Source organism: Falco punctatus, assembly GCF_963210335.1.
Source record: "Falco punctatus genome assembly, chromosome: 8".
NCBI classification, from domain to species: Eukaryota; Metazoa; Chordata; class Aves; order Falconiformes; family Falconidae; genus Falco; species Falco punctatus.
In genome coordinates, this window is record NC_137588.1 from 38,488,997 (window position 1) to 38,504,091 (window position 15,095).

Genomic DNA, 15,095 nt, shown 5'->3' on the forward strand with positions numbered 1-15,095 from the left:
TTATGTGGAAATCACTTGATTCTGATTTCCTTATTGCCCCTCTCTGGGTATTACTATTATTAGTACAGTGGTGGAATATTTCTCCCTAAATGTTACTGCAGAAAAGTAAATAATGTCTTATTTCTATTATTTTTTTTTCATAAAGACTCTACTTTAAGAATAGATTTTAAAGGACAAATACTATGTTTAAAGACTCAGAAAGAAATGAAAATTGTAACTGATATAGAGCCTGAAGAAAAACAATACTAGGAGCAGGTCACATAACAGGGAACAATCAGTATGTGTTTAAGGAGGTATGCTGAACAGTCCAAGTGGAAAAGAAAACCAGGAAAAGTGCTTCAGACAAGCAGGAAAATTTCAGGAGCCCACTCTGGCCACCCAAAAGGCAGCCAAGAATTTAGCAGGAGCTAATAATTCCCTGCTCCAAAAAGAAATGGATTTAAAACCACCCTAGATCATAGTTATAGTTAACTCTCTATCAGGTAAAGCTAAATGGACTGAGTTTTTTCAGTCTTAACCAGAAGACCAAAAGTCAGAATCACACAACCAGAGCGATCTACTACTCCAAATATGCATTCGATACCTGATATCCCCTTCAAACCACTTCAGATCTAGAGTCCGGGAGGGAGGAGAGCAAGGTAAATGAAAGCAGGTGTAGGGCATCCTGATCAGACGTGGCCTGAGGTAAAAGGTGTGCTTTGCAGGCAGAGCAGAGGTGTTGGTGGGGCAGAGAGAAAACAAAAGTGGTAAGAAAGTCAGTGTAGGGAGCTCAGCAGTGAGAAGAGCAAAGGTTTTCTGGGGTTGTTTACCAAGTCATTGCTGTCAGGCCTGAGGTGAAGTGCATCGTGCCGTCAGAAGGTGCAGGTGACATGCTTTAGCAAACCAGCTGTGGGGCTGGCCTTGTAAGCACAGCTAGCCTGGCCTCTCTGAGCAGAGCTTGGTGCTGCCAGGGCAACGTGTGCTGCCTGGCCATCATGGCCTTGCTGCTCCTTTTCCAACTGCGGAAGCCACAGTGTTTTCCTGCCTGAGGGTCCTCCAGGCCATCTCATCCTGGGTGAGACCTCCCCTTGTCTGTTAAACACAATCCTTTGTTTGCTGGATCATTTCACCCTCTTGACAGCACGAGTGCCCTGGGCTAGCAGTGCCAAGGCAAGCTTTCATGACCTGGGGGGCCAAGTGTCCTGGGATATCATCTGGCATGAGGTGGCTGTGCTTTGGGGCACCTTTGTTATTTGTTGTTGTCACCTGTCTTGAGAAGAAGACTTATATTTTGTCAAATTAATGTATGGCAAGTTTTATTGGCTGGGGAAAAGCTCCCGGTTTCTTTCAGTCGAGGGGACAAGGCTCCCGTGACAAGGGGTCAAACGTGCTCTGGTGAGACTGGGGCTGCTGGTGACTGATGGGAAATGGCTATGGCAAATGGTTAGGGTGAGGGATGAGATGCAGTGGTACGAGCATGTTCATGGATGTGTCTGGTACCACGTGGGTTAAGGTGGTTAAGCACCTCTGAATGAGCTGGGAAGCTGTCAGTATGAGAAATAGGTTGGCCTGTCCATGCTGTAATTCCTTCTCTGCCCCGTGTACCCCATACAGCCCTCAGGTACAGACATGCACAGCTCGTCTTCCCACAAAGCTGCAGTTCCTTTTCCCCCTCCCCCCCCCCCCCCCTTTTGTCCTTCTTTAATCTGTCTGTCAAATGTCACTCCCTTCCCATCACCCTCCTAACAGCTACTTTAAGAGGGTGATGTCAGGGCTGTCCTCGGTTGCATTTTCTGCCTTTTCTCTGCCACATCAGCCGGTGCCAGCTGGGATTTTGGGCATCTCACATGGCCTTGCTCCCTTGCATGTTGGTTTCACTGTGGCTTCTTCTCTTCCTGCTCTCTGGTTACTTCGCAGCATCACAGGAGAGAAAAAAAAACAACAAACCACCACTAAACCATTACATTAGTTCTGCAGCTTAAAAAAAGTACCAAGGAGACGTGTTTGCTGACTTTTGAGCCTTGAATTTAAGGGCAAAAGCTTTTGTCTTTGTTTTGCTTTCGTTCCATCTGAAGAGTTGAAAACAGTAGCTGGGAAGGAGGGTTCAATATTCCTAATTCTCATTAAAGCCTACAAAAATATGGCCTTTGCCATATTTTCCTGCTACAATTGACAATCAAGGGTAAAATTCAAGATATTTTTTTTCAAAGGAAAATGCAGGGGGAAAATTTTCACTCTGCTGGTCATGCAGTTTTATTTCCAGGGGCAAAGTGAAAAGCTGCAGCGTCTTTCAGCTTGGTTTGAGCTAAATAGCCAACCAAACAAGAAATAGATGTCCTTTTGGAATGAGTTTGACATTGGATCTTGCATGCTTCAGACTCCTGCTTCTCTTGGCCCCAGTTACTGGTGGTACAAAGTTTCTTGAGCAGCAGCCCCATTGTCTTGCTGGTGGGAAGTCCAAAAAATTATTGCCAGTGCAAAACAGGATAACAATGCTGCAGGAACTGATGGATAGAGGTTAGATTTATTTTAGTTCACTATTAAGTGCTTTGTGTGGTTGTTTTGTTGTTTTTTTTTTTTTTTTTTTTTTTCTAGCAAGGAACATGACATATTACAACTCAAGAATGTCAAAATTATTGGTGCTTACTGAAAATGGAAATCCAGATAATAACCAAGCATTTGTGTGCAGAACACTGGGGTGGAGTTGTATCCCTAAATTACACTATTAGTCCACAACCCTGACCCCTTTGCCCCTGTATCTCTTCTCACTGTTGTTGTTGGTTGTTGTGCTCCCCCCACCCCAAAACTTCAGTGGCTAAATAGAGGGAAACTATTTTTGTTGCTTCCAGATGACTACATTCCAGCTATGTTAGGAATGGGTGCCATTCCAACCCAAATGGAGGGGACTGGGCTAACACATGGCTGGTTTGAGATAGTTTACGGTAAAGAGAAGTATCAACTGTTCTTCTCTAATTTCACCTCTAATTCTCTGTCTGTTTTCCACCATGGCAAATCCACAGTCTGTGTAAATTCCCACCACTCCTTCTGCCACGTGGCTGCGAGCATTGCTGACTCCTCACTGTTGCACTAGTGATCTGCTCCTTCACTGGAATGAGTTTGGTTTAAAACCATTTTTGTTACGATTGTGTGTGCTCTTGTGCCCGTGTAGGAGAAGGGTGCTGCCTTAATTTAATCAGAGCTTTACGTTTTTGCCATGTTGACAAGGGATAAATAAATACATGAAAATATATATACACCTGGTTTTTGGTTAACTCTCAGAGGTCGTGTGTTTGGCTGCGGTGCAGGTCAGAGTCTGGGGAAGCAAGCACGTGACTGTGGCTGTTTCTTCATGCAACGCTGAGTGTTTGCACAAGAATTTCATCATCCTCTTTCAGGAATGGCTGCCAACCGCCGGGTGACGTGGTTTCACTGTGGAGGGGAAAAGATGAGTCTGATATGTAAAATTACTTTTAACACCGTAACACTTCTTGACACGAAGGTCAATATGTGCCTAAATTACTCTAAGTAACCGAGTTTATTATAATTCCTCTCTGTCGCATTCCCTTGCTGCAGCTTGTGACAGTGTGCTGTGTAACTTATTTAATTATACAGTTGTGTGTGCTGCTGTGTCTGTTGTCGGGTATGCTATGAATATTTAGATTTTTCCTTCTCTGCGGTTCTGTAATTTAAACAAATTCACTGAAGTGTATTTAACCTGAAGAAGTCTAGAATGTGTGTTGCTCTGGGCCGTGCTTTTTTAGGAACTTCCTTCTGCAAAACTGTATTCACAAAAGCAATTTCCTTCGTGTAATAGATGAGAAGGAGAATCAGCTCTTATGCTCTGTGCATTTCTGTAGCGTTTCTTTGGGGTTTAAAACAACTTCAATTTGCAGTGCCATTGGTGCTTTCAGGGGGTGTATTTTGACAGTGTGGACCTATACTGCACAGCTGCATGCTTAGACGTGTGCACACCCCCAGTTTTTCTTCCAAAGGGTTCATTTGGGTGCTAACCTGGAAGTGTCAAAGGTCTGTGGGCTGAGCTGTGTTTAGCAACCTGGTAAACAGCTATTGGAGGGCAGAAAGTGCAGGACATGCTGTTTGCATGATAAACTCTTTTTCTCTGAGGATATCGATACAACTTTTTAAGTAGGGATTCATTGTATGCCTGTCAGCACTATGCTGGGTAGAAAGACTGTGAGTAACATCTTGGAATACTTAAACAAAATGTTTAAGGGGGGCAAAGGGACTTTACAGTTCTTTTGATAAAGACATGAAGATACAGTTGTAGACAGAGGGTAGATCTCTAAAAGTGTCATAAGGTGGATCTAAAAATAGGACCAATTATCATTCTTATAATTAAGCCTAATGGACCTTCCTGTGTAAGTTTGATAAGATGTCTTGCTAATATTCACACTTTTTTTTTTTCTTTTCTATTTAGTCAGTAAATTATGCATAAAGGACAAAACAGAAATAATTACCCAGACATTCGCGTCACTTGTGTCTGACTAATTCTCATCCATTGTCTTTTATAGTTGTAAAATGGGAGATGAAGTAGCGGAACTAATATCTGTGCTGATAAAATATGTAATAAGGACTGTTTTCTTAAATTAAGTTGCATGTGCTCTTTTGGAAAATGAAAGATTGCCAGCGGTCATTGGTGAGTTCTTTACATTGAATTGGTATGCAGTACAGGCAAATTCTGTGGAAAAGTCAGAAGAGCAAAGAGTAAAAAAAATTCAATAAATAATATGCTGACTTCATGTCATCTATATGTTTTAAGTCAAAAACTGTAATAAAGTTTCAAGGAAAGGAAGAAGAAAACACCTTCTTTTTCTATGTAGGTGGTGGAGGCAAGTTGTTTCTCTTCAAATATTGATTACTTTAACTCAATGTTGTATGAAAAAAAAAAACTGATAAGGAATAACATTTATCAAAGTGGGAATTACATTTGGCACTGATGTGTCTGAATTTTAATTTGAGGAAAAGGATACAGAATGTAGTTTTTGGTTAAGTTAATTGCATGGAATAAAGGTGTGTCGTTCTTATACTAATGTATTTGCTCTGCATGTAGAAAACAAAAAATGACTTGTGAACTATTCTAAATGATTGCATGGGACTTTATTCTGCAGCAATTAGAAAATGCAATACTGTCACTCAGAGTAAAAAGAAAAAAATAATTCAACCAGTTCTGGGATTCCTCTCTATGAAACCTAATTGCCATTCAAAGGACAAAAGTACTTTCTTATTCTGGTCTTAGATTTGGATCTTTGGGATTTCATTCCTCAATAGAATTTTGATTGATTTTATTTTAGTAGTTTTATCTTATTTCATAATGTTTGTATTAAATCAGATACCTCTGAGCACTTAATCATTTTTAGCTTTTAGATCTTTCTATTTGATCTCATATTTGCTGTCAAAATTTAATATAAATAAGAATCACAATAAACGCAAGTCATTGATCAGATGCAGCAAAGTACAGCAGTGACAGGAAACCAAAAGGCTGATCCAGAAATCTTTCTCTGTAATAGAGACACCTATTGACTTCAGTGAGTTTTGGGTCAGGCCTCAAATGGAAACAAAACCCACCTATGCTTTCCAGACAGGTCAGCAGATGACCTGGAATATGATAACCATTAATCCACTGTAATAACTGTGTTTCCTTACTGAAAAATGGTGACTAGTAAGACAAATGGTAGGATGCTGTGCTGTGTTCACGTGGTGTAAAGCAGAGAACCTACAGACCAGACGAGGGGGATTTGGTGTATAAAATCAAACTGTTCTTCAAGCACCCTTATCATCCATCTCCTGATCAGCAAATTCACCTCTAATTTATGGCATTGCCTGTGTGGGTCCCAGGAGATAAACACTAGAGGCTCCCAAACGTTCTTCATAGGCTGTATCTAGGAGAGGACGTAGGTGACAGCAATACCAACCCTGCACAGTCCCCATCCTAGGGACCTGGGGAGCTGAGCATCACTGAAAAAATATCCCTAGCTTAAGTGAGTCATGTTTAGAGAGATTAAAAGGCTCTTTCCCTTAATTCAGGAGCTATGTCATTGGGGAGCAAAAGAAAAAAAAAAAATTAAATCCAATCATTAACTTGAGTGGCAAGGAGACTATAGAAAAGACTACACAGACTACTGTGGAGTCCTTTATCTGGATCAAGACACCAGGGAGACCTGATTCCTAGCCCCTTCTCCAAGGATGGTTTCCATAAATTGCTTTAAATACTCATTATTTAAAACAGAGGACTAGATTTTTGTGAGTGGATGTGCTTTTATAACAGTATGGGATCCAGACAGCCATGCTAGTGTTATAAATCAATGAAATAAGCCTTTGCAAACAAAGAGTAGTTTTACTTTCCAAGAGCTGATCCTAGTATTGCTTGAAAATAAACCCTGATTTACCAAATCAGCCCACGGGTTCTTAACTTTTGTAATTTGGAGAAGTGAAATTTAAGTTACTCTCCAGTGTCTTTAGGTTATAACGAGGTGCCTGTATTAGTGATGGCCATGGTGTCCATGAACCTAGCTTGTTTTTCTGGATGTTTAACATCTACTGGAGGAAATGGAGATCTCTAGACCGTCCTCCCTCATGTCTGCTGAATAAGGTCCAGAAGGTCAATACTCCTCACCTGCAGGAGAGCACATGTGTTGTTACCAACACTGCAGCAGGGGAGCTGGCAAAGAAGAGCTCTTGATCTGCTTTTCAGCTGTGGAGGTGCTGAGAAGTGGTTCTTGGGGAACAGCGAGCCTGCTCTCACCTTCTGCAGGGCTTTCAGTGGGGTGGCAGCTCTTCGGGAGGTGGCTGGTTGGGGGTATCGAATCCAGCCAGCTCAGCCACTTCAGCATCATGTGCAGCTCCTTGCCTAGGTGTAGCCCTCTGCCTCCTAACCTTGAAAAGGACTCTGAGAACCAAGATAATCAAACAACTTTTTTTCAGCCATTTTTACCATTTTCTTTTTTACCAGCTAAGGGTTGATTAGGATGAATGAGGGAGAATGATAAATTTGGTGACAATAAGGAGGTGTGAACAATCTGTGTGGAGACAGCACAAAACCTGGGTATCTCCAATACCTCCCAGGAGAGGGTGAATGTTAGCTAAATGAAAACTGCTGTCTTAAAGAGCTCTACTGTTTTAGGGGTTTTTTGTTTGTTTGCTTTGTTTTTGTTTTTTCTTTTTTAACTCTGCACGCTGGTGGGAGAGGAAAAATTGCTACTGTGTAAGGTATCAAGTCTGGAGGGGGGAAAAGATAATGTTCTTATCATAAACTAAATGATAGCAGATGAAACCAGGTAACTAGCATCATGCTGGCCATTTGGCTAGAGTATAAGCAGGTTTGGATTAATTTGCACTAATGAGGCTGTGCTGTTTAGGGGTTTATATTTAAACACTGACTGTTGTCCTTCCCATATGTGTTGACAAAGTTCTTCTGGATGGTGTTCAGGGGCTGGCACAAACATTTGATAAAATACCTCATATGCATTTATGTATTTGTAGTGAAAAGAATCAAGAGAAATGTATCATTAGGGATCTAATAAAAAAAAAAATCTATAATTTTGAATATACCATCCCACTGAGTCTCAGAAGCCCAAGCTAGGTTAAGTGACAGTGAATGTAACGCTCAGCTGACTGCAACCCGTATCATTGTCTGTTGTTCTTTTTATCCACAGCTTGTAGCCGGATAACTGAATAGTTTATTATCGGTTTTAAGGAAAAGGAGCTGGTACTTGTGGAGGATATGTATTTATAAAATTTTCTTTCTCAAACAGAGAGAAAAAGCTATATTTTCTGGTGGCTTTATGTTGCATATTAAGTGCTAATCTGTCCTATTTCAGCATATCCCCTAGAGTTTTTTTGCTGCACTAAAAACTCTTGGGGATGTTAAAAGGGCAGAGAATATCGTGTGGTCTGACACTGCAGTTCCCTAAACTGGGGCAACCACCAAGCACCTCAGCGAGCCCCTCAACTGCCTTCTGCAACAGAGCGCAGCAGGGAGCACCAGCAAAGTTTTGCCCTGAAGTACAGAGTCCATGTCATAAATTGTCTTTGCCAATAGATCTGTAAAGCCAAGCGCACAAATGCCATCTTGAACATAATGGTGTCAGGGTGCCTCTGAGCGCTGCCATTACAGAACCATTTTTCTTATCAAAATCAATGAGCTTGTAAATTTTGCATTTCCAGTTTTGGATATTTTGTTAGAAACTATGGTCTGCCACGTCTGCAGCTTGACTGGAGCTCCTCTGCTTCCCTAGGACCGAAGGAGCTAAACCACCAGGATGAAAATATTAATTCAACGTCCTGGTCTTGAAAGCTACATTTCTAACGATACCTTTGTCTGCCATCTGTCCCCCGCCTGCTCTGCCCTCATTTGTGAGCGTGGCTGTGCACAAACACCCCCTCCTATTTTTAAGGCAGGAAAGCGGAAAGAGGCTGAACATTGCACAGCCTGGCAACAACGCCAGCGTAGCTGTGCACCTGCTAATTTTAGGAGCACAGGCTGCAGAAACAATAATGCTGCCTCTGGCCCTAAGATCTCAAAATTGTGAATGACACTTCAGCATCTGTAACTGCTGTCGCTCTGGTGGGAGAACTTAGAAGCTGCTGATAGAGCTTAAAAAGGGAAGAGCATTGGGTGGGGGTGAGAGGGGAAGCCTTTGGGGCTACAGCAATATGTTGCCTTAGAAATACTTGAATTGATCAGTTTTACTATTCCATTCAAATACTTTTAAAAAGCTTTAAATCAAGTAAGTTTGGGTCTCGAATGCTGCAGCTTCAGTGGCTGTTTATTGCGGCTTGTGGATGTGCGTACTGCAGAAGCTAAACTGTGGTGTTTTCATTTTAAGGTGAAACTGCATGACCTGAAAATGGATCCATGTTCTTCTGTGTTACCAGCAACTGTTTTAGAGCAAATTGCCTTGCGGCTGGGCTGCAGTCCCACAGACAAGAAACTTGCTTTCCGCTTAGATGAAGAAGATGAGTTAAAGCATCTTCGTGAATGTTTCTGTATCCCCAAAGTCAAGGATCTGCCTCCAAGTGAGAATTATAATTATAGTGCGGGGGCAAGGGTGGGGCTTCAGATCTTCTGCATGTGTTTATCACAAATCTTTGGAAATCATTGTCACTTATAAGATAATTGAGCAATTGCAGTCATATCCGAGCACAGTATGTCCCGGGTGTTGCTAAATCAATCCATCAACTAGCACCAAATCAACAGCTAAATCAACAATCCAACTAGCACCAAAAGCTTTATGCTTTCATTCCCATCCTGAATAAAATGCTAGGATACAGTACTTACACGGTGCTTATGCTGTCAGTCAGCTGCTTTGAACAATATAGTGACTGATTGAAAATTATAGGCAGAAGCATTTCTATCTAATGGTTTGAAAAGGCAATGTCGCTTACAATAGTTCAGAGCAGTTGCTTCCTTGGTATAATATAGTTTGGTATTATCTATCTAGTTACAATTATTTTAGTTAATGAAAGAGACAGTACATATATTAACATTTATGCTTTACTGCTGGTGGAAGAGATTATTTTCTTCCTGAGGCCAAATGGAAGACTGTGCTTTAGAACAAATAATTGATCTGAGCAAATAATTCATAATGAAACCTTTTATTTGAAGATCTTTCCTACTTTCCTCATGAATTGCCTACAAATAGATAAGTGCACATGGCTTCCATGTAGCCATGCAAAATGGTTCTCAATTTATTTTTTTTTTTTTGTGTCTGATTCCTGGTCCGTGGGTTGTTTTAAGGAGCCTGTGGCATGCCTGGGCATGGAGAGGACCGGGTGCAGAGGCTGGAATCGTGTGAGGGGGAAGCTGGTGAGCTGAGAGGGAAATACTTGCTTTGGGTTAGCATTGCCAGCCCAATGGAAGTACAAAACATTTCCATGACACTTTTTTGTACTCGCCACTGCTGCTGTATCTGGCCAAAATCATGCAGGGAAATCTTGTGGGAGCACCCACATATGGAAGCAGAGTGGTCTCTTCTCCTGCTTTCCAAGCCCTGTCTGGGTTTATTTTCAGCTCATGTGTCAAATGCATAGGGAGCAAAATCTGTGCCTGCTCTATGGGCCCTGGTCATCACACGCTGGGAGCTGAAGAAATGGCCTATATATTCCTTATGGTGAACAGATATAGGTATAGTCACACTTCTTTTCTGCTCTGGCAGAAAGCATCTATTAGAGAAAAAAAATCATAGAAATTTGTTGCAAAATATATTACCTTTCCAATAAATAAAATTTTCTGCAGATTTTTTTTTCTGAAAAAAAGTAGTACTGATGATACATGAGAAATTACAGGTACATTCACCAAATCATGTCCAGTAGGAATCCGTGATAACAAATGGTATCAGTTGTCTGGATTCCTGGACATCTTTGTATTCAACTATCTTTGCGTTCAGTATCTTCCTGCTGAGCAGTGATGAATGTTGGGAATGCATTCTGCTCCTGCCCTTAGGACGCGAGGATGATAAATCTTCTTTCTCTATGCACTGGTGGTATTGGCTTATCTCTCCCCACATTTAAATCTTTGAGCTTTGCTATTTATATTATTCAGAGCAGAACTGGATACTTTACAAATATTTAAACTGGGTGCTTCCTCCACATGGAGGAGGTGTTAGCCCATCTGCCAAGAAGTAATATTCCCCCAGCCCCGGTTGCTTCAGAGGGTTCCCTAAGCCCCACCTGTTTGTTTGGGTATGACTATTTTGTACTCAAAGCCACTTCAGCTTCCACCACGTGGCTGCAAAATGTCTCTCTAAAGCTGGAAAGATGCTGGAAGGCAGCTTACATGGCCATTACGCTGCTGCCCTTAATCTGGCTGCACTATTGAAATCCAGCTCCGTTAGGGCACCTGGCTGCAGCTGTGCCTTCCACTGCAGTGTCAGATGTCTCAGGAGTATGAAAGGTCATTTTTCAGTTCAATGTCACAGCAGCTTCAGATTAAAGAATCTTTTGAGAAGGACAGAAAGGTTTTGATACCCCTGTGACAGTTTTCATTGCTTCCTTTCCAACCTCCATTATTGTTTGTTTTGTCACTTACCGTAATATTTAGACCTAGAGGCAGCTGATGTGTGTGTGGGTTTTTATCTTTTGTTCTTCCCCCCACCCCCTGTGGTTACTATAATATGTAGTCCTGAGAGTGTGGATATATATGTTTTAGTGAAGATAACCAGCCTACAAAGTAGTACCAGTTGAACAGCGCACAGAACCCATCATTCCTATGTTCCCAAATTGAGATTTTTTCCCCTCTTCTTTTCCCCCGTCTCTCTTTTCTGTTCTTCAGCTGTCATAAGGAACAGCTTCCCTGCTGAAAAACAACAGGGGTGTAAAAATATATATATTTACATTGTGTGCCTATACCATAGAGACAGATCTCCCCTGACATTTATCTGAGACAGGAGTGGATCCTAGATAACATGCTTCTGAAGATAAATGTCATTACAGATATTAGTCATCAAACAGTCTTTATATATTTACATAAAACATTACAATGAGGTTTTAAAAGGAAGCCTTACAAGAAGCAGATGAGAACATTCATAGGAGACACCTGTAAGATGATGTACGTAAAAAATATTTAGAAAGTCATTATAACAGTTTAATTTAGTTATCAATTTATAATCAATGCCACAGCTGTTTATTTGTTATATCAATCACATGGAAACCACTAGCAGATTAACTCTCTGGCAAATCTTTGAGGTTTTCAAGTACAAGTGTGAGGGATGAGGCTCAGGTGAGCAAATAGGAGAAGATGCCAGCAGGAGATTTAGAGGAATGTTTGGATCTCCTGACTTTTCTCTGAGTTGATAGCAGTCCCTGTAATGCTTTTTCATGCACTGTGGGGAGGCGGTTGGGATGGCTGGGTTGCAGTTGGCCCTCGGGCACCAGATCACTAATCTGATTAAGACTGTGGCTTGTGTTTCATCTTATAAAGGAACAGAGCATCACTGGGGTTTCTTGGGAATAAAAAGGTGTCCCAGAGAGAAAGTGTGGAGCTATAATTCCCTGAGGAGATGCTTAAAGGTAGTGGTTAATCATATAAATCTGGCTTTTTGTTTAGAGGGCTTGGGAGAGGTGTGTGGGAAGGTGTAAGAAAGGTGACCTTCCATCCTTCAACAAGGGGTAGGACTCAGATATGTGCAAGCAGATTTAGTCTTTCCTTTCTGGTTAATAAAGTCACTGTGGTTTTCCCTCTTGTTTGAACTGAACATTTCTGTAAATAAACTTGCTCTTTTTTTGATCTTTAAAAGGTATAGAAATATGTTTCTAATGTAGATGAATGGGTATATTTAGTATGCAAATATAATGTACATTGTTAGATCTGACCAGTTTGCATGAATCTAAGTAGGTTTGAGAATAGTTTAGAAAGTTTCTAATTGATCTTAATGTGTTGGGTTTTTTTCCAGGCTACTCTAAGGACACATTTCAATAATTAACTTCTGGGATTTTTTTGCATCAGCCTTTATTTCATCAGTTGTGTTTATTTCTTATTTGAATATTTCAGTATGTGTTGCATGTCAGCCACAGCTCCTGCAGAAATAAAAAGGGCCTTCGCTGTGAGAAATGAGGGTAGATTAATTTGTGGAAAGGCATATGCTAGTCTTAAGAAAGCAAATGTTTTACTGTAAAGAATATCACAGTGATCAAGGAAATGCTGGAGCACAATGGTGTGTTAAGTCAGAAGAAGTTGTTAAATGACAAAGATGCTGCAAAAAACAAGCCTAGATTGGGAAGCAAAAAGTGATCCAAAATGAATCCTTTAATGATGTCAGAGAAGGGGAAGTAAATGACTTTTTGTGAAAAGGAAATGAATACAGTCCAATAGAGGTGGTAACATGACCAAAAAAAAAACCCCAAACCAACAAAACTATTCAAAGTAACAGGCTTAAAAGTAGAAAAATACACTTTATTGAAGAGGTAATGCTATCTCTCTCCAACCCAAGAGGTGTTTCTATTCAGAAAGGGCTGTGTGCAAGAAAAGCTAACTTGCTTGTGATTCCTTACCTTTTTTAATGTTTGATTGGAGTGTAAAGAGTATTAATGAGACTGAGCTCCAAATTCTTGAGCAAAGATCCTTCTCTATTCTGAATGAGATAGTATTATTGTGTTTCTTGATAAGAAAAAAACCTGTTAATAGAATCAATTTAGGAGCATGGATAATATTTATGCCTCTCTGTTTTCATTTAAATTAGAACAGACAAAAACCAGACCTAGTATCTGTAAAACAGATTAGGCTGAAATTGCCCTCTGACAGGCTTTTTTAAAAAAAGCTTCTAAAGCTTTAATTAAGAATTTACCTAAGTTGTCTATACTTCTGAAAAATGTGCTTCTGGTGAAGTTCAATGAAGTTGATAATTGTTAGTGCAAAAGGTAGTAAGAGACCTTTTCCAGGCATCTAATCTGTTTTTCTACAGCTACAGCCCTAACGTAAAATTTTCAGAACAGAAAAGCAATCTTATTGTTTCGAACAAGTATCTTAACATATTCATTCATTTAGTCTTTCTTCTGAGGTTTATTGACTATGTTTACCAAAAATAAATGTAATGTTAGCTTTTGGGGTATTGTAATTATAGGTATAGACGAAAGCAAATTACTTACTACTTCTGGAAGGTCACCATCGCTTGTCCCTCCAAGAATCTCTAACGTGAGAAATAACAGAAAAATGCAGTGTTTGGATTGATAGATGATGGCATGGGGTAATTAGATTGTTCAGAACCTCACTAGAGCTATTATTTATAAATTTCTACCGCCTTGCTTTTCTTCTAATCATCAAAAGGATTTGTCAACATAGAATGCCTCCTCAGATGATGATGATGATAACATGAAGTGCAGCCCACAATATATACTGACAAGAGAAGAACTTTGGAGACTGCCTTAAAATATTCTGTGCAGTGACTACATTTTTCTGAATAGCTATTTAACCATGCGGGGAGAACTTACATGAAGGACACAGATTTACCTAGTCTTGACTTTTATTAAATGCATGATTCAAGTAGTTTCACGACTCAGAGTAGGAATATATTGATGGTGGAAGAAAAGTAGATAGCATGGTCAGGAAACTGCTGCCTATTCACTCACCCTTGGTTACAGACCTGACAAAATTGGTGCCAGCGGCTGCTTCCCACACACCCTAGAGACCTGGGGATTTAATGCTGCATGAACTCATGTTAGGTCCAGAATAGGTACAGATGGACTCAGCCAAAAATTACAAGAGTGAGGGGAATAACTGCTTGCAAACTGCCCAGTTTTCCTCCTCCTTGGATCTCTTTGCAGGGTTGCCTGAGGGGTGTCCCGGGAGGAAAGTCAAGGCGCACTGCTTCTGTTGGCATGTGGGGAGCACGATGTCCCAGGGAGATGCAGAATGGGCAGAGCTGCGGGTGGTAGCACACGTGTGTGTACACAAGTGCTGTCCCCCCTGTGCTCACTCCCATGTGTGCGGTGTCTCTGTGGTTTCCTTCTGCAGCTGATCTGAGCCTGGTGAACGGAGAGGAGAGCTGTATATACTTTGCTGGGAATTCTCTCGGGCTCCAGCCAAGAAAAGTTAAAACTTACTTGGATGAAGAACTGGACAAGTGGGCTCGAACGTGAGTACGACTCAGGGTATGCGAGATGCTTTATTTTTGATGCTTTATTATGCACTTTGCTTTATTTCAAGATTTGCCTTGGAAATGCTTGAATAGAAGAACAGTGTGTTAAAACCACTACAGCCCAGGAGTAAAACATGTTCAGTGTTTCCCTAGCACTATTTATATCTCCTTTAAAGGTATGAGCAGTGAAACAAGCGAAGAGAAACTTCCAGCTGTGCTACCCTGTGCTGTGCATGGTGGCTTTGCTTTGGCTCATCGGGACAACCCGCAGAGTTTCACCAGCCCCATCCAATTGCTATGTGTGTTTATACGCAAGACGTGCAATCTCATTTAGTTACTGCTCCTTGCTGGTAAACGTGATTCAGTTTCAGATCCAGTGATTTTCTAATTAGCATTTTTAACTGCATGTGATTCACCCTGCAGGCCTTGCAATGGGCAGTTCCCCTTGAAATAGCACGGAGCGCAGGTGGTGCTGCTGCCAGCGCTGGCAGGTTTTTGGCTCTTCTTAAACCAGGTCTTTGCCTG

At 41.0% G+C, this 15,095-nt stretch overlaps 1 protein-coding gene across 1 annotated transcript in view; it reads left to right on the forward strand.

Annotated features, from left to right (window-relative positions):
• Positions 1-15,095, forward strand: part of KYNU (kynureninase) — a 152,261-nt gene that overhangs the window by 88,556 nt on the left and 48,610 nt on the right. The window contains exons 1-3 of the mRNA XM_080399692.1: positions 1-3,478; positions 8,826-9,015; positions 14,447-14,567. The exon at positions 1-3,478 is cut by the window's left edge and continues 88,556 nt beyond it. Of these exons, the coding sequence (XP_080255818.1) occupies positions 3,377-3,478; positions 8,826-9,015; positions 14,447-14,567 (413 nt within the window). The 5' untranslated portion in view covers positions 1-3,376. The remainder of the gene's footprint in view (positions 3,479-8,825; positions 9,016-14,446; positions 14,568-15,095) is intronic.